The sequence below is a fragment of the Gopherus evgoodei genome, chromosome 20 (genome assembly GCF_007399415.2).
Source record: "Gopherus evgoodei ecotype Sinaloan lineage chromosome 20, rGopEvg1_v1.p, whole genome shotgun sequence".
NCBI lineage: Eukaryota > Metazoa > Chordata > Testudines > Testudinidae > Gopherus > Gopherus evgoodei.
In genome coordinates, this window is record NC_044341.1 from 3,315,529 (window position 1) to 3,334,022 (window position 18,494).

The window sequence follows — 18,494 nt, forward strand, 5'->3', positions numbered from 1 at the left end:
AGTACACCAGCTAGCACACTTGAGCCAAAACATATACCCTCCCCTCATGTTATTCCCTTACCATACACAGGTGTTTTCCCTGGCAGGATGACAATGATGAGCTGGAGTCCTGAATAGGTATTTTTAAGGTGTCGGAACATTGGCTCCACGCTATCCGCACCCTGTGCATATTTGCAAAAACATGGCTGGCCTTGGATTGGCATCCCTGCATCCTTAGAAATCTTGCGTAGCTGGTCTGTGAAACCCCTAGTGAAAAAGAATGGAGTTTACTGAACTTCAACAACAGCATCCACTGTACTCTGATTATAAGGATGGTGACAGTCTTAAAATGCCATTATGAAAGGTTAGAGAGGGCAGACTTTATAGGGCTTTAGGACAAACGCACTAAGTACCATACCCCATTGTAGCAACACCACAGAAGTAGAAACACTTAATACACAGTATCGATGTGCACTTTCAGCTGCAAAGATGGCAGATTTTCCAAGCTCCAATACAGAAGTAAAGAAGTAGTTTTGCGTTCCAAATCAAATGCCTACCTCAGCCTGAACACTAGGCTAGAACGGGCACTGGATATGTAGCAACTGCCATCTTAGAATTTTGAAGTTGATGAGTTCACTGAAAGAATGGTACAATGCCTGAACTAAGACATGCCTTACTTCAGTATTTCTTCTCTGCATTGTCTCTGCGTTGCAAAGCAAGCTATCGCCCACATTTTGATCTCAACACCAGTGTGAAACTGTTTCCCTCGCATATCCCATACGCCATGGCTTGGGGTTGCCACTGTTCGATTCTATGGAGATAGAACAAATACGCTGATATTCAACGGATTGAAACAGTGAGAGAAAAAAAGCACCATTTTCTATTTTAGGAAAATACCCCTCGCAATCGCAAGGCTTGTGGCTCAAAATCTGAGCTGCTGCAATGCTACAAGGGAACTGAGCTGTCCCAACGTTTTCAGTTTTACATAGAGAATCATCTGTGGTTCACTGTACAGCAAGATGCCAAAAAAAGGGAAAAACAACAAAATTCTCACCCGTCCTCCATACTGCAACATTGGAGCTGGAAGCACGCGCCCTGTCACATGGGCCATCTCATCTCGAACTTTAAACTGAAACTCTTGAACAAATGGATCTGCATCATAATTTGCACTTCTTACCTGGAGAAAGGAGAAATTTCCATGTTAGAAAAACTCTTCAATTTTTAATCTGAATCTACAAATAAGACAACCAATAACAGAGCTACCTAAGTGTTCTGGTAAGTGTCCTCCTTTTCAGTAACAGCAAAAACTAAGGATCGTACTGAACCATCCACCCTCATTTACCAGCCATTGATTAACCAAAACTCTCATTCAAACCACTTGCCCCAGGACATGAGATCTTACTCATTCCCTTAAGTTACCCAAACACCAATTTATTCAATTTTTGCTGCTTCAGATATTTTGCATAAAAAGTGTATTGTATTAAAGAGTATCTAGCATGCATAACAATGCTGCTTCAAAACAAATTTTAGGTAAATCTAGTTATCTTGCTAAAGTACAGAAGTACCAATTAATCATAAAATTAATCTCTATTCTGTATATTGCTTGCAGGTATAACATGGAATTTTAATATTTGAAAAAGCTACCTAAAATTCAATTTTACTATTATATTACTACGTCAGTGTGAAAATGGCCACTTGATGTTTAGTCACTCCACAATATGCATATTCATGGCATTCAAAGCAAATTTTTTGCTGCCCTCAGTGTGAAGGACAAATTAGGTTATGAAAACCCAGCTGTTTTCAGTTCTCTCTGAATATTAGCACTCAAGAGAGGATCATGAATTAGCCTTTTCAGCATCTTTCAGAAGAGCCTTATTCCTGCTGAACACAAATTCTCAATTGTCAGCTCAAAAGCACCTTTTTCAAGTAAAAGTTATCCTTTAATTTTTTGTAACGTTATTCAAATAAAACGAGATATTTCCAACAGTTCCAAGCCAGGAAAATATTAACGTGTTTTAGAAAGGCTGGTTCTGTCAGACAAAAAGAGGGAAAAAACAGGACTGTCAAGTGGTGCTATTTTAACATATATTGAGGACAAATATTGCCCACTGGTTAGAGTGCTTGCCTGGGACATGGGAAACAGTTTCAACTTCCTGCAGAACCTTAGGCAAGTTACTCAGTCTCCGTACATTAGCTCCCTCCATCTGTAAAATAGGGATAGAATAGTACTTCTCTACCTCACAGCAGTGTCCAGAGTATATCAAAAGATAAAAGAGTGTGAGGTGTTCAGATAACATGGGAATGGGAGGGGGCAGATAAGCACTGGAGACAGGTAGGTAATTTACATACATTAACTGTGAGAACATCCCTGTAAGGCAGTTAAGAACTCTGTTCATCTTTCAGATTGTTGATAATGTCAAAAATGAAGGTCTCATTCCAGCAAAACACTAGCACATGCTTAACTGTAAGAACCTGAAGTTCCATTGACTCCAATGGGAGACCTCAGCTGCGTAATGTTAAGCACATGCTTCAGTGCTTTGCTGAATCAGGTACAAAGTAGCCAGCTTAGAATACAGGAGTCCTGGGCTTAGATAACCCCTCTAATTCTGGGCTTAGATAACCCCTCTAATTCTTTAATTAGAGATCTCTAATTAAATAACTTTTGTTAATAAAATCAAGGAGGGTTCCAAATGCTAGAAGGGAGGTACCAAACAGGTTCTGGTGGCGACATGGTATGTGGAGATTATGGACCAGGGAGGTTGGCCTGAATGCTTGACCTAGATATTCTATTTAATGGGAGGGACCAGAGGAGTCATGGGAGCAGGAGCCTTTAGGACATTTATCTGAGAATAAAGTAAAAGGCTTTAGTAGCAAAGGACAGAGATAGGGTCAGGTACAGAGAAATGGAATTGTCTTCTCAAGTGCAATGCAGTTTAGTGAAGATAAACATGCTCATCCTCTGATACAGAAGTTAAGAACTAACCAATCTGCTAATTTCCTCTTGTCTATCTGGGGCAGATCTTGCTGTTGCTTTTATCATAGTTGATGTCTGATTGTCTGTTAACTTCTTGATACATCGCTGGCCTGCCACAATGTTACATACCTTCAAAAAAACCAAAAATAAATTGGTAGATACAATTGCGGTCTTTACAGATGCAGCACTCCTAATATTACACAGGGAATTATGCAGTGACTATATGCAAATCTTCTATACACATGTAGCTGATACTTATATCTATTTTTCATAGTGACTTGAAAGGAAAAGATTGTCTGGTTTAAAGTTTACCTCTATCTGTAGTAAAACCAAAGCAGTAACAATAAAAGAATGATAACACATACAAATATGCTAAACTGCTTACATTGCACGAGAAATAAATTAACACTCTGCAAAAAGATGCTACTGGACTAAAACACCAATTTATCAGAATCATTACTTCTAGAGGCAGGTAGGTATGTTTCTGCTCCTGTCCCACTTGTAGACAAGGAAGATGAGGATATTTCAGCTGGAGGTTATACTTCTCTCTGAAGTACTGTGCTACTGTTCTCTCAACTGTCTGGCCATTTTCTAACTGTAAAGGGAAGCTGGAAAGACAACACAAGAATTTTAGTCAAAACAGAGTTGAAAGTTTAACTACTAGAATTCTCCAAAGTGATTTTAATAAACTCTCAGTCCATCCCTCCAAGTATCTGATGTTAGGGCAAGCTGCTACACATTCTCCACTTTGACAAATGTCTGCTTACGTTTGATGACTGGCAGGTCTCCTTGTTACATTACAAACACGGTATTTCCGTCTCATTGTTCCACAGTGAGTCACTTCAACCTTCAGACCTGTATGAAAGCAACAAGAAAAAACAATGTCATGCAACATATACACGTTAAGTGTTTGCATAAGTTTCTTATAAGAGTACACACATAACAGTCAAGAACTCTGAATGTTAAATAGATACAACGATCTTATGGCACCGTGTTAGAAACTCATGTTCTGCATTTAAGGCATTATTTGATTTCTGACTTTCATTTAACAGGTAGTTATTTTTAAATATTTCTAAGAGTGGAGAATCATGAGTTTCTTTTAAAAATAAATCCTAGGTATAAAAACATGCAATTCAAAGTAATTTATAATTCCAGTTGAAGCTGTTACACTAATTTTAAGATAAGTGAGACTAGCCTGATGGAGACTGAAGTCTGGATTCAGAATATAGTTTTCTGTTCAGATTCTCAAAGGGCAGCAATGCCCTTTTTGCCCATGGTGACCAATTCCAATGCACCCTAGGACTGAAGAACCATATCTGTACCAAGGGGATAAGTAAGGTAGTTTAAAAATTACTTTCCTAGGTGATTTCTCTCACTTATTTCCATTAGCTTTAATCAGTATTTTAACTAACTTGCTTTATTTTCATTGCAATGCCAATATTTCTAAATTCTAGAGATTTGTCATTAGTTTTTTATACAATCTTGAGTAGCTGAAGTTAAGATCTAGTCCATGCCTTTAATCATGAGAAGAATCCTGACTCTATATACTTTCCTCCTTCTTTTGCACCATAGCTACAGGAGTTGATTGCATGTTATTCCATGGTATCCAACTGGTAAATTCACAGAAATCCCATTGGAATTCTAGTAAGTATATGGTAATCCAAGTTAACTCTACTCTATTAATTCCTCATAACAATACAAAGTTGATATTTACATAAAAATGATACCGAGATGGCAGTGTCATAGGATAGGCACTCTCTCTGCCTTCAGGGACATGAGAAATGGATGAAGCAGCAATATGGTCCAATAGACAAGCTACTGGACTAGGATTCAAGAGACCCGGGTTCTATTCACAGAAGTCTACTCTGACATTGGAGAAGTCTCTTCATCTCTCAGACTGTTTCCCCTCTGACCTTCTGTTGACTATTTAAACTGAAAGCTCTTCAGGGCAGGGACTGTTGTGCTACATATATGCACAGTGTTTAGCACAATAGTGCTCTGATCTTAGTTGGGGCCCTTAAGTACTACTATAATACAAATAAATATTAACAACCAAGGTTAATTTACCTTGCAGTGTTTTCTTACAGTGGCTATTTCTATTACAATGACTGAGATGTGTTGGTGAAGTAGAGTGACAGCTGCTCACTGTACAGTTAGACATGCTGCATTCTGACTGATTTAAAAACAGAAAGATTTGTGTTTGAGCCAGTTACAAAATAATTTATCCATTAAAGGTACGGTTTTTAAAAGAATTTCTTGATTTTACAAACAAGGGGTCTGACTGGCTGTACTTTACCTTTTTTAACTGATTGGTTCTTAAATGGCATGTACTCTTGCAGCAAGTGACAGAAAAAAATTTCAGGAAAGACTTTGTTCAAACCCTCCTAACAAGGTCTTACCCCTGCTGCAAATTACTCTATACACTGGAGTGCAAAGAAGCATGAAAGCAGAAACCAAAGCAGTGTATGTAATGAAACTACCCAAACTTCCACAACTAAATCAATTCTTCAAGATGGAATCTGTCCCCCTGCCTAAGGTTGGCAAATACCACTAAGCTATCCCTGTTATATCACAAATGATATAAAGTCATATTAATAAAATATTGGCAGACAATCAATGACTCCAGCTTTAAAAACCAATATATTTGCTTTGCCACAGCATTTAAATAGCAGCAGGAGCGTGTACACTACTGACATTATCTCCTAAACAAGAGTCAGCCATCCAGGAATGCGATTGCTTTGTTACATTCATTATAATAAGCAGTCTTACTATTTGACCTTTAAAATATCAGAGTTTATCTAGTATTTCATCTTTGTTGGGCTTTGCAGACAGTTTAAAGAGCCATGCAGCTCATGTATTAATTTTAAATCTAAAGATAGTAAATACTACAATTATTTTGGACACACTCACTTTTGATCCAGGTTATATTAATTCTGAGATTTTCAGTTAATGTGTCTGTCATAGCTAACCTCCTGAGCACATTAGATACAATCTGTTCCATGCCGATTAGAGATAACTTTCTACTCACCCTTTATCTCTTTGGTGAATTTTACCCGATGAGAATCAGTCAGAGGTCTCGGTTGTTCATCAATGTTATGAATGTCGAGAACTTCACACATGAACTGAATTACAGGTTGTGCTTTGTAGAAGGCAGTGGCAGAAACTAGGGAGAGAGGAAAAAAACGAAAGAGAAAGCAAACATCCATCTTGGGAAGCCAAAGAAACAAACAAATCATCTGATTTTTAGTTCAAAGTGAGCGCCAAGTGTATGTTTTACAGCACTCACGTTTTCTTCAAAACATATTAGAAAGTTCTGTGACAGCTCAGTATTGAGCAATCAAAATACTACAGTCTGCAACCATACATCACCATGCTGAATTCTAGCTAAGTTTTTTAGAAGACTATCTTGAGTCTCATCAGGATTTGAAAGTATGTCCCATATACACAGGGTGCTTGAGTAAGTGGTGGTAGTTCAGATTATGACATCCTTCCTTCAGATACAGTTTGGTCCCAAAACCAAAAGATGGTGTATAATGACACCCCTCTGCTAAAGATGCTGTCTTTTTTGGATAAAATGTAAAAGCAAGGTTATGACCAATCAATGGCTCATTAAAGATCCAAAAGCACTTTGAGAGTTAGTGTTGTGACCCAGTCATGTTGCAGTTAGGAAAAATGGATTATGTTCTTAAAGGCTGTTTAGACTGTAAAAGTTTTTCCTACATTCCTTGACCTAACTTGTGGTATTCAGCTTGTGTATATAACAAGAGGTACTTTTCAAGCACATGAAGCAATAGGAAAATGAGTCTTCCTATCTGATACAAGGCTTAGAAGATGAGACCTCATGTCAGTCCAGGCAATTACATCATTACTGAAGTCTCTCCCCACCAAGCAGAAGACTCCTAAACTGTATTTAAATCAAGTAAATGTTTCTCTCCCTCTAGGTCAGTGGTCCCCAACCTTTTTTGTCTTGCAGGCGCCAGACGAAGGACTGTGGCAGTGGTCAAGCATCCACTGAAATGCCGCCGAATTTCGGTGGCATTTCGGTGGATGCTCAATTGCCAGCCAGGACACGGATGCATTTAGATGCCATGGCGCCCACGGGCACCACGTTGGGGACCCCTGCTCTAGGTTTTTATCTAATATAGCATCCAAGTAGCCAGAAGCAGCAGCTAGCAGATATCTTGGTTATGGGATGGTGGAATTTCAGAACTGGAGGTCCTTCCTTGCCCTACTTTTCCTCATTCTCCATCACCCTCGGAGTTAATGAACTCTGATGCCACAGGCACTTGTGTTTATCCTCAGTTTGACATCCTTAGTTTATCCTTACTTTGGATGCAAAGGATTTCAACAGGTTGCTGGCACAAACTAGTCCATTAGAATTGCCAAAAAGGTTGGGAACTGCTGCCGTGAAGAGGCACTCTCACTAAGGAAATGCAACCCAGTGTTACAAGACATACCACGTATAGTATGAATACAGACACTAAGACTTTGCAGAGAATCAAGGCCAAGTGTGCAGAAGCCAAAGGGTTAATGTACTCTCCACATGTATTGCTTTTTTTAAAGAGAAGCAGATTAGAAATGCAAATGAATGGTTTTAATTATCAAAAAAGACAACATCAAGCCTGAAAGAGCTTTTAACAGGTGATTAAAATTCTGCAAAGGAACAATGTGCTAATGCTACACTCTGTTCTCTACTAACCCTGAAGAGGCAAGGCAAGCTGCTTTTAAAAGCAGACACAACTAAAACTAAAAATGCTACCCACAGATCAGCAAGCCAAAGGACAAATCTTGTTCTAGCTGCCAACAGTGACATTATGTAGCAGAAATTATCAATCGTGTTCACTGTGGTAGTGCCTAAGGGCCAACCAAGAATACGGCCTCATAGTACTAGGCACTGTACAAAAGTTGAATAGTAGATGGTCCCTGCCCCATATAGACTACCAATGGTCCCCAACCTTTTTTATCTGGTGGGCACCAGACGACGAGCCACGGAGGACCGTGGCAACAGATGAGCATCCGCTGAAATTCTGCCGACAAGCGGCAACATCAATAGGCGTCGCCGCCAAAATGCCACTGACAAGCAGCGTTATCCAGAGATGTCGTCACTGATATACCGCCAAAAATTGGCACCATTTCAGCAGCAAAGCCTCTGGATGACGCTGCTTGTTGGCAGCATTTTGGCAGATGTTCGTCCACCGGCCAGTATGTGGGTGCACATTGGCGACCCTTGGACTAGACACAGGGTGGGGGAAGAGGTAGAATACATAAGCAGAGTGAACTATGTGATAGTAGCAAATGTTGTTAGTTTCAAGATTTTCCTTTGCTTTTTTTTTTTTTGAGGGGGGGGGCCTTAGTTTGGAACTATTCACATGTCCGTTACTTTCTTCATATGTTCACTACTGTCATCTAGCTCAAACTGCCCAAATGCAAAAGAAATTCAAAATCCCCTTACTAGTCTACAGTTAAAAGGCTATGGACAAACTTGCCAATAAAATTTTGTGGTTTCTGGATGTGCTTATTTCTCCTCTGAGGCAGTCTAGAAAGTTATTTTTCACTTACATTTTAAATAATGCCTTCATGTTTCTCTGACTAAATATGTTATATATTTTGGTGGTGTATTTTTTCCACATTACACTTGCCTTATTCAGTGCATGGAAAATTTCACCCCAAATGGTTGAAGTTTGGCAAAGTTATAAACAACTGAAAACAGGGACTTATACTGGGAAGAATCAGGCAATCTTAACTTTAGGTGGTGCTGTTAGATCAGTCCATACCTTCATTCAATTGAGGCCAAAAATAAAAAGGCAGAGCAATACATTAAAGTCTTTAAATAGCAAAAAAAATTAGACTATGAAATAATTAACAGTTTATGAAGTTCCCAGGTCCCTTATACTAAAACATCAAAATTCCCCATACAAATAATAAAAATTCTTCAGATATGCATCACTCCAGTAAGCCACCAACTTTGCATGACGCACTCTAGCAGACACCTACAGATGTCGATTACTGAATGAACACAAATAGCTTACGCCTCCAACAACTGGGGATCTGTGGTTCATCTCCATGGTAACAAAATTTGTGAAACTGATAGGAACAGATATTTTGTAGAGCACCTTGTATGAGGTAAGTGATCAAAACAAACTCCAATAATTTGATTGTAGATTTAATCTTTAGTCTCAAACCAAATTAGCAAAGTCATTTCCCCATAATCTGCAGTTAAACAAAACAATTTCTATTCAGGAATTTCACTTTAATGTAATAATCTGTTGCACATCCACTGTAAATCTTCTGTAGAATTGAATAACTTCTACCAAGATGATAAAAACAACAAACCTTCTGGTTAACAAGACCTTGCTCCGCAGTGATGGGGAAAGCGTAATTTATAAAAAGCAACAAAAAGCAAAACTCAGGGTCAGTGGGGATTAAAACTATTTTCTTTACAGCAAAAAACAAAACACAAACTAGTCTCTCCTCAATACGCAGCACACATACTCTGGAGAATTTACAGTACTTGTCATAGCGTAAAACTCAAAATAATTTTAATGTAACTGCTTTTCAACTAATAGCCACATCAGAGTCAACTGCTTTAAATGGTACAGTTTTGGTTGGGTACGCTGGATTTACAAAGAACTACCCCCTCCCTTTACTTCTGCAGCTACTGCCAGACATGAGAAAAGAAAAAGGATCAATTTTTCATTGCTCGTTTTCCAAGAAGTTCAGTATGTAGGAGCATAGATTTCGGTATTTCTACTATGAAACCTCAGAATTCTCTTCTCATTGCAGACACTGCAAATAGCTTGACTTAAACAGTATTTGGCTTGGTATTAAAGAATATCAGCTGCTCCTATATATCAACAACTGTAGGAGAGGATTATGATGTGCTTTAGACACAAAGCACTGAGTCACCGCATTTCTCTTTTGAAATATTGGCATTTTCGGTAATGTCTTAGTTACTAAATAACTAGAAATTAAGATTAAGCTAATGTGAACAATGTAATTACTTTGCTTGGACCAGTAGTTTTCAACCTGTCGTCTGTGGACCCCCGGGGGTTTTCAAACTATGTCTAAGATTTCCAAAGGGGCTCGCCGTTCCATTTGAAATTTTGTAGGGGTCCTCAAATGAAATAAGGTTGAAAACCACCATCTTGGACCAATCATTACATGACCTTTACAGTCAGAAATATCCTTGTGTTACAAGTGGGCCATTTAACTGAAAAACCTGGCTATGATTTGGTGATTGGTACAATATTTTTGATCCTGCACTCCTAACAAAATGCAAAACTGAATTAAATGGAAATTACAGAAATGAATTGTCTGTCTTGTTTACTTTTACTGTCCATGAGAAAATAATTGTGCAGTAAGCACGGTTAGATATGAAAGTTGTCACATGTTCCCTAAACCTGCAGAAATAAGGTGTATCAATGTATCCTCAGCGGCAACAACTATGTATTTCATTTCTGTCTATGAAGCACATGAGCAGTACATAATGGTTACAAAAGTATGAAATAGGGAACAACTTGCTCCAATGTCATAATACGTTGAAAAAATATATAAAACTCAAAGGCGTTCCACAAGGATGTGGCTTTTGTCAACTTGTTTCTTGGTGTCTGCCCCTCTTTTGCTAATTTCTGCTCTAAATTGCACATCTAGTAGCTTTCAAGTCTACCTTGCCTCAGGGTCTCTTCGATTTAAACATTGCACCCTTGCTACCCTAAATATGTTATCTGCCTGCTCATTTATTGTATCCTTTGCTAATGGGAAGGAAAATAACACCATTTATCAAAGTGACCTGGCCTCCAACCTAATGGAACACTTGTGGCATTCCTGACTGCCCAAAAAATGGTACCAACTTCAGTTTCAGCTCATAACTCCAACAACCCACATCTGACTGTAACAGAGTATCTTTCTTTTTCCCTGCTTCTCCGATTTTTAATTTGTGTTTGCATAGTTGGGAAAATTAATTTAACTTAGTTGCAATCTTTTGATATAGTCTATTTGACATGATCATGATCATATTAATATTGCCATGATGAAAGCAGTATCATAATTGAAGTGTAAGAAATAAAGCTGCTGTTTTAAATTACTGCAGCATTTAGCTAACGGAGTCAAAGGTTTACATTATGTGTGGCTATTAAGAAGTGAAAAACTCAAAACTATTTGAAAACTAACAGCACTAGTCTTGGAGTACAGAGTACTACCTAAGACAAACAGTTAAACAATCTCAGTCCAGCTCCTATTACAGTTTTGTCTCCCGCACTCATGAATCTTTCCCTATTGGTCAACAATTTCATAGTTCCAATGGAATGTAGCTGTCATGAGAGGCAAGAGTCCCAGAAGGCTTTAAATATCAAGAGACAGACCCTGAACTGTACTAACTAGTGGGGATCCACAGTACAGAGGACTGGGCAATGCATACAGAGACATCAGTTGCTTAGTAGATGGGCTGCTGAATTTTATACTATTTAGAGCATTTTCAGGCCTGTAGCTTCATCCCTATATAAAATAAGTTACAACAGTCAAACCTGGAATTCAGAATGTGTGGGGGATATTATCAAGACAAGTCTTCAGCGTGGAAGAAAACACTAATATTTGTATGAGATGCTGATCAATGGCCACAAGAGGCTGGCAGAATATTTCAAGCGGATTAAGCAGCACAAGCCATTTTCAGCCAGATCCCTTCAAAAAGAAAGAGCATGTTCCATTAAAATGCCTTAAATTCATGAGCCTGAGATGAAAGCTTAAATCCTTGTAGCCTGTAGTGTAGAATATTCTGTCTGACAAGTACAACAACTGTTCTCAGAAGCCTTCTGTTACGTCTTTAGCCTGTGCTGCAGAACTGCCAAACTCAACTAGTTCAATAGAAACAAACAACTGTGATCTCTTTATCTAACTAGATAGAATACATCAAATCTGACAGCAACTATTGAATCATGTATTTGTACTGAAGTTTGTAAGGTAACACACTAAGTGTTTTGTCTAGGTACTGACAATTCATTTCCACAAACTCATTGCCCTTGTACCAGTGATAGTCCCCCTTACCTAGAGGAAATATGTCATATATCTTAACAAACACACTTTTTGTTTCTTGACTAGGACGACTATCTTTTGGCCAAGTGTTTACACTTCGATGGCAAATCCAGATATACAAATACTAGGAATTCTAAATCACCTTTGCAAGAAAAGCCAAAAGACTGAATTAAGCCCACTGCAAAGGAACTAAGTCTGGTAGTAATTTTTTGTATTTATAATTATAAACCCACAACTATAAAGGAAGTCTTATAGTCAAGTCACAATATTGAAAATATAGTCTTCAATCAGGTAAATAATTTGTACTCTATGTAATGATTTTACAATAAAAGGCTGTAGAATCTTCAAACTGAGCCATTTACTTTTAGAAATAGCTTTTCAGGTCACAGCCAAATCTGGTTATGTATCTCGTAGTAACTCTAAATTTAAATAAAGCAACTAAATAGGCAAAAGATTAATTTTTGTATTTTTCTAGAGTATATACAAGAATAGTTGATATTAGCTATTTACTTTAAGCTTAATTTTTTAATTTATAGCCGAGAGAGAAAAGTTAAATTCTGGAGCTGATAGTTTCCCACAATTAAATCCTTTTGTTCTGCAAGTTTTGAAAACTATTCCCACAAACAAAATGTACTATTCTATAGCGAAACTCAGATCCACACAAGTCAACTAGTTGAACAGCACAGGCATTTTTATTCTTAAAAGGTAACCTTTTCCATTCCATACCCCTATTATACACAAATACGTTACTTACCATCAATATTAAGCATCATTTTCCACATGGCAGGCCGAACAGACTGATGGAATCCAAACCATACTTCCCTGCCCCCTCCCAAAGGGTGATCATAGCCCTCTGGAGCTGAGAAAAAGGAGCGGCCCACAGGGGTATACCTATATAAAGAAAAAAAAAGTAGTCATCTGTATATGCTACTGCCTTCCATAAGACTATTTTAAAGGCCTTATATAACAAGGATCATTATTTCACTTCATACATTATTGTATGGATATTGATGTATATCAGTACTAAAAAGTCACATTTTGCAAAATATAGCTATGATTTTGAATTATTATTCTGTATGTTTCTGTTTCTAAGATAGTAGTTTTAGCCAAAGCAAGCACTACAATTTTTGAAAGTGACATCTATTTATGATATTTTGAGCAAATTAAAAACTAAATGTTAAAGATCTGAAGGATGATTTAATTTCAGTAAAGCACGATCTTGACTGCAGCACAAATGCTGACTAGCAGGGTGCTTCTACAGAATAGTATCTGGTGTATATTGGCTCCAGTCTTTTCAGATATCTTTCTGCATTAGCACGAAAGTGGGTATGTTTTACAAAACCTATGTGTTTTTAGTCCAGCTCTCTATTCACTTTCTATTGCCCAAAGTTTAGTGTAAGCAAAGAACTTGGAAAGTTACGTCAGCATTTAAGATGAATAATAGTTGTGCTACAACCTCCCAGAATACAACCGTTTGGGGCGGATGACATTAGCATAAAGGCCATGTCATAAACAGGTAAGTAAAAGTTAATAGAACAGGAGTACTTCATATCTCTTTTGCCTGGAAAGGGTTAACAAGATCAGTGAACCTGGCTGTTACCTGACCAGAGGACCAATCAGGGGACAGGATACTTTCAAATCTTGAGGAAGGGAAGGCTTTGTGTGTGCTGTTAGCGTTTGGTGGTTGTTCACTTTGGGGGCTCAGAGGGACCAGACATGCAACCAGGTTTCTCTCCAATCTCTTTGATACAGTCTCTTATATGTCCAGAATAGTGAGTACTAGATAGATAAGGCAAGTTAGGCTTATGTTTGTTTTCTTTATTTGCAAATGTGTATTTGGCTGGGAGGAGTTCAAATGTGTATCTGGCTGAAAGGATTTTAATTTGTACTTGTATACTTAGGCTGGGAGGGTATTCCCAGTGTCTATAGCCAAAAGACCCTGTAACATATTCCATCTTAAATTTACAAAGATAAATTTTACTGTTTTTTCTTTCTTTAATTAAAAGCTTTTCTTGTTTAAGAACCTGATTGTTTTTTTATTCTGGTGAGACCCCAGGGGACTGGGTTTGGATCCACCAGGGAGCTGGTGGGGAGAAAGGAGGGAAGGGGGAGAGAAAGGTTAATTTCTCTCTGTGTTAGGATTACTTTCTCTCTCAGGGAGAATCTGGGAGGAAGAGAGAAAAGGAGGGGGGAAGGTGAATTTTCCTCTCTGTTTTAAGATTCAAGGAGTTTGAATCACAGTGATCTTCCAGGGAAACCCAGGGAGGGGAAGTCTGGGAGAGGCAACGGTGAGGGAAAGGGGTTACTTTCCTTGGGTTAAGATCCAGAGGAACTGGGTCTTGGGGGTCCCCGGGCAAGGTTTTAGGCGGGACCGGAGTGTACCAGGCACTGGAATTCCTGGTTGGTGGCAGTGCTACAAGCACTAAGCTGATAATTCAGCTTAGAGGAATTCATGCTGGTACCCCATCTTTTGGACGCTAAGGTTCAGAGTGGGGGGTTATACCATGACAGGCCATTAGCTTTCACGTTTCTTTAGAATTTGGGACAGCTGAAGAATATTAGTTCCATAAAGCCACAAGATCATTTTGGCAAATTACAGATACATTTCACCAATGTATTTCATTTCACCCTGTATAGGAGAAAACTGCCCTTGTGCCTCAAACCAGTACTCAAACTTTAAAAGATAAAAGTAACCTCCAGTACACTGATGAATAAAGCAAAATGTATATCAAAATTACACTGGCCTCTTTTGAAATTTCAGAATTCTGAGATGAGGAAAACAGATACTGGTTAAAAAAAAATAAAAAACACACACACACCCCTCACTAATCTCACCTGTTTATCCAAAACATGAAGTTGCAGCTTTGTGAAATGTCAATGAATTAAAAAGGCACATGTTTTCAGGTAAGGCACATCACAAGTTATGTGGAGCCACTGCTAAGCTGGAGTATACAGAAGATGCAGTGCTACAGTATATTGTAACCCTTATTACTTTGTTTCAGATTTCTTAAACTTGACAAAGATCCAGAACAAGTCCTTAACAGTTTTTTAGGGGAAGATACTATCTTGAATAATCCACTGTGGACAGTCTTTAATATTACCTGTTCTGGATCTGACCTTCCTGCACAAATATTCACACAGATAATATTAGCTTCAATTGACTCAGACCAGGAATCTCCCCAGGCCAATCAGTAAGATGTTTTGTGGGTAGAGAATGGCTTAATAGATTTCCTCCTGCTATGTTTGTGCAGAAATATGAATGGACTTCACCCCAAAGTTTAAAAAAAGCTAACGGGAGAGAGGGAACGAAGATTAGAGAACCTACTTCATGGAGGGTAGGTGTCGTAGCACCACATCGACAGCATGAACAGGGTTAGTGCTGATTGGTTTGTCTAGTTCCAGAGGCTCAGGCAAGGTTCTTCCTGTCAAAACTTCATGCAGCAAGTGCCAGCTCACCCGAGAAACAAACTTTATTGACACCTTGAAGGGACGATCTTTTCCACCTTCTCCTGGTAACGTTACATCCAAATCTACCTGTTGAAGGGAATGGGGGAGCAGAAGACAAGAGTTATTTAAAAGACCAATGAGATACAAAGAGAGGTCTTGACTACAAATGGTGCTGTTTTCTCTTTCAGACTGTTAGTCTATGTTTGTACTACCTATCCACAATCTGATGTCAAAACTAGGGAGAAGGAACACTTTTGCTTTTAGTTGGCAGGTATGGGAAAGTAGAAGGGGAGATCTGAGATAAGGAGGAAGAATCATATAAAGCCGATGGAAGGAAGTTTAAAGTGATGACACTTTGCAGCAGCTCTTGGATTTAGCCTATAAAATAACTAACAGCAGAGATCAAGATCCTGTTAACACTTAAGATTTTGAGCTATGTAAGCAACTACTCAAAAAAAAACGATTCTCTCAGTCTGCCAGCATAGCAATCACACTCTGCAGCATTATTTCCCTGCACTGCAGAAGGGAGGGGAAAAAGAGAAATGTTTTTATTTTAAACGTCTATGCTACTGCAGCTATAAACATACTGTACACTACCCTTGTTGCTCTTTGCCCCTGGCAGCCTATATCACTATTTCTGAACATGGTTTGTGATCATGTCTGGTGAAACACACTGATTAAACAGATTAAATAATTATTATAAGCCAAGGTTTGGACTAGGCTGAGAGAGGATAAACCCAGGAAACTGGATGCAACAAGCTGCATACGTCACCTTAATTATGTGATCCATATGTTCATGTATTAGCAGTCTAGCCACAAAGTGCGAACTCATTATCTTGAAAAAATTTTAACTTGAAAGCCTATTTGTGACTGTTTAATAATACTGCTACTAATATTTTTTTTTAATTTATTAAAGCTAATGTTAAAAAAATTATATAATACATAGGTTGGGAAAAGAGTGTGTGTACATCTGGGTATATTGGTGGGGAAGAGGAGCAGGAGGGGTGGAGCAGGGGCAGGAAGAGATGGCATAGGAGTGGGTCTTGGAGGACGTGGGGGTGGGGCCTGGGGCTGAACAGGGGACTTGAGGGCCCAACAAATATTTTAAATACAAATGGGGGTCCTTGGGTTGCTAAAGTTTGAGAACTACTATACTATATAGTATATGTTGTAAAACTGAGTATTTAATATGAGATCTCAGTATAGAAAAATATTGAATACTATTAAATATTTAATGAGAAGATGGTAAAGACTTATTTTCTGTATATTATGGGGTTTATGGATCATCAAGGTGTATATTAGGGAGGTTCTTATTGCATTTCAGATACACTAGGGTATTTTCAATATTTCTGAAGCTAACATTTTTAGAAAGATATTCTTGCTTTTCTGACAAGCCGTGTGTAACAACGGAAAAGTACCACTATGTCTTACCCCAGTGGTTGCTACAGGGAGTGGATTGGCAGTATAAAGGCTTCTCTTCCCATCATAAACTGGTCTACGGTCCCCAAATATTGTCACTTTAAAATGCTGCACCATGGAGTCCACCACCTCCCTAAAAGGAGGCAAAGTTGTAAGACAACAGAAATATCTACAATTAAATAGTCATGAAAGATTGCATCACTGCGAACAACTGCCTTCATATCTTTCACACTTTTTTCAAGCAGTTTTCAGTACACTAAATTAGAGAAAATTAACTGATGCACACCTGATATTCCATAAAGCAGTTCAAGAAATTCAGACAAAATACTGAATAATATGCAATACCACCAGCACTATAGTTGCTTATGAATCATTTATTTGTACTGCCATAATACCCCAAAGCCTCAAACAGGACTGATGCCTCACTATGCTACAGACACATCAGAAGCAGCTTACACCTCCAAGCACACAAACTGGAACTATGGAAAATGTACATGCTTAACCTTACAACCGGTGGTTATGCTCACTCATGGAAACAATACAATTTTGACTGTTTTAGTTCATCCAAAAATGTTTTAATCTATACATCAATCTGCAAAAAGGAGTTGGTTACTGTCTTGTCCAGGCTGCTTCAGTATTAAAAATACCCAAGAATGTTGGCCTTCTTAAAATGCTTAAATGTTTTTGAATCTCTACATTTTAATCCCACCCAAAGCCAAGATTACAAGTAATAAAAATTGAGTAGGGTTATGGTTTATTCTGACTTTAATAGCAGTTAAGATTAATAAATAAAAAATACAATAACCTAATACATCCACTGAATACGATAAGAAAGCCGCCACCATGGAATTTCCACACTCTTTTAATCCTTCACACAAATTGTAATAGATTCAGGTAGGTACTTAAGAAGTCCAGGAACTTCCCTATTTTGCAATCCATCTGACTAGAGCTGGCATCAAATGTTACCAAAAAAACAAAAACGGCAAAAAACTAAAACCAACTTATCTTCTCAATGGCTTTGCAGATCCTCCTTACTCTGCTAAGAATCAGGATTTTTGTTAGTTATAGCATACTAAGTGTTCCCATTCTTCAATTACAATAGACAGTGGGAGAAAATACTTAATTTACATTTTTGGTTCCCAAACAGAAAAGTTTACTTATATGACCCTTCCTGAAGGCATAATGTTAATCCAAAGTATTTCCATAAATGACCGCAACACTTTGCTTCCCTTTTTAAGCAAAAATTAGTAACAGCTGTTAAATTTCCCAAAACAACAATTTTTCCAAGGCCAAGAAATAAAATTAAAATGTTTATATATATTTTTTACACATACACACAGGCGGTGACATTTTTAAAAAGACAGCAAGTTTAATGTAACCTATTATCAACAAATCTACTAAGCACATATAGGATTTCAACAAAGATACCAGATTTCATGCTGCCATTTGCAGCAGGAATCACAGTCACTGTTAGTATTTAATTTGATCACGCAATTTAAATATAAAACTTCTTTAGTCTTTCAAAAATGATTATAGTCTGCTTTGACTACAAAAGTTATCTTAATACTCAGAGTTGCTGCTTGTATGTACTGGAGTCACATATGCTCATTTTATTGACAAAATCAGTGCATCAGTCATACAGAATGTA

General features: G+C 38.0%; 1 protein-coding gene across 3 annotated transcripts in view; it reads right to left on the bottom strand.

The window, feature by feature from the left end:
- The window catches only part of AGO3 (argonaute RISC catalytic component 3), a 62,174-nt gene that overhangs the window by 19,891 nt on the left and 23,789 nt on the right, over positions 1-18,494 (bottom strand). For 2 of the 3 annotated variants that reach the window (XM_030538762.1, XM_030538764.1), the window contains exons 3-13: positions 16,859-16,979; positions 15,306-15,514; positions 12,735-12,871; positions 5,982-6,116; positions 5,021-5,122; positions 3,721-3,808; positions 3,414-3,561; positions 2,963-3,082; positions 1,034-1,156; positions 657-790; positions 62-246 (exon numbers count right to left, since the gene is read on the bottom strand). In XM_030538762.1, the coding sequence (XP_030394622.1) occupies positions 62-246; positions 657-790; positions 1,034-1,156; positions 2,963-3,082; positions 3,414-3,561; positions 3,721-3,808; positions 5,021-5,122; positions 5,982-6,116; positions 12,735-12,871; positions 15,306-15,514; positions 16,859-16,979 (1,502 nt within the window). The remainder of the gene's footprint in view (positions 1-61; positions 247-656; positions 791-1,033; positions 1,157-2,962; positions 3,083-3,413; positions 3,562-3,720; positions 3,809-5,020; positions 5,123-5,981; positions 6,117-12,734; positions 12,872-15,305; positions 15,515-16,858; positions 16,980-18,494) is intronic. The other variant, XM_030538763.1, reaches the window with a different exon arrangement.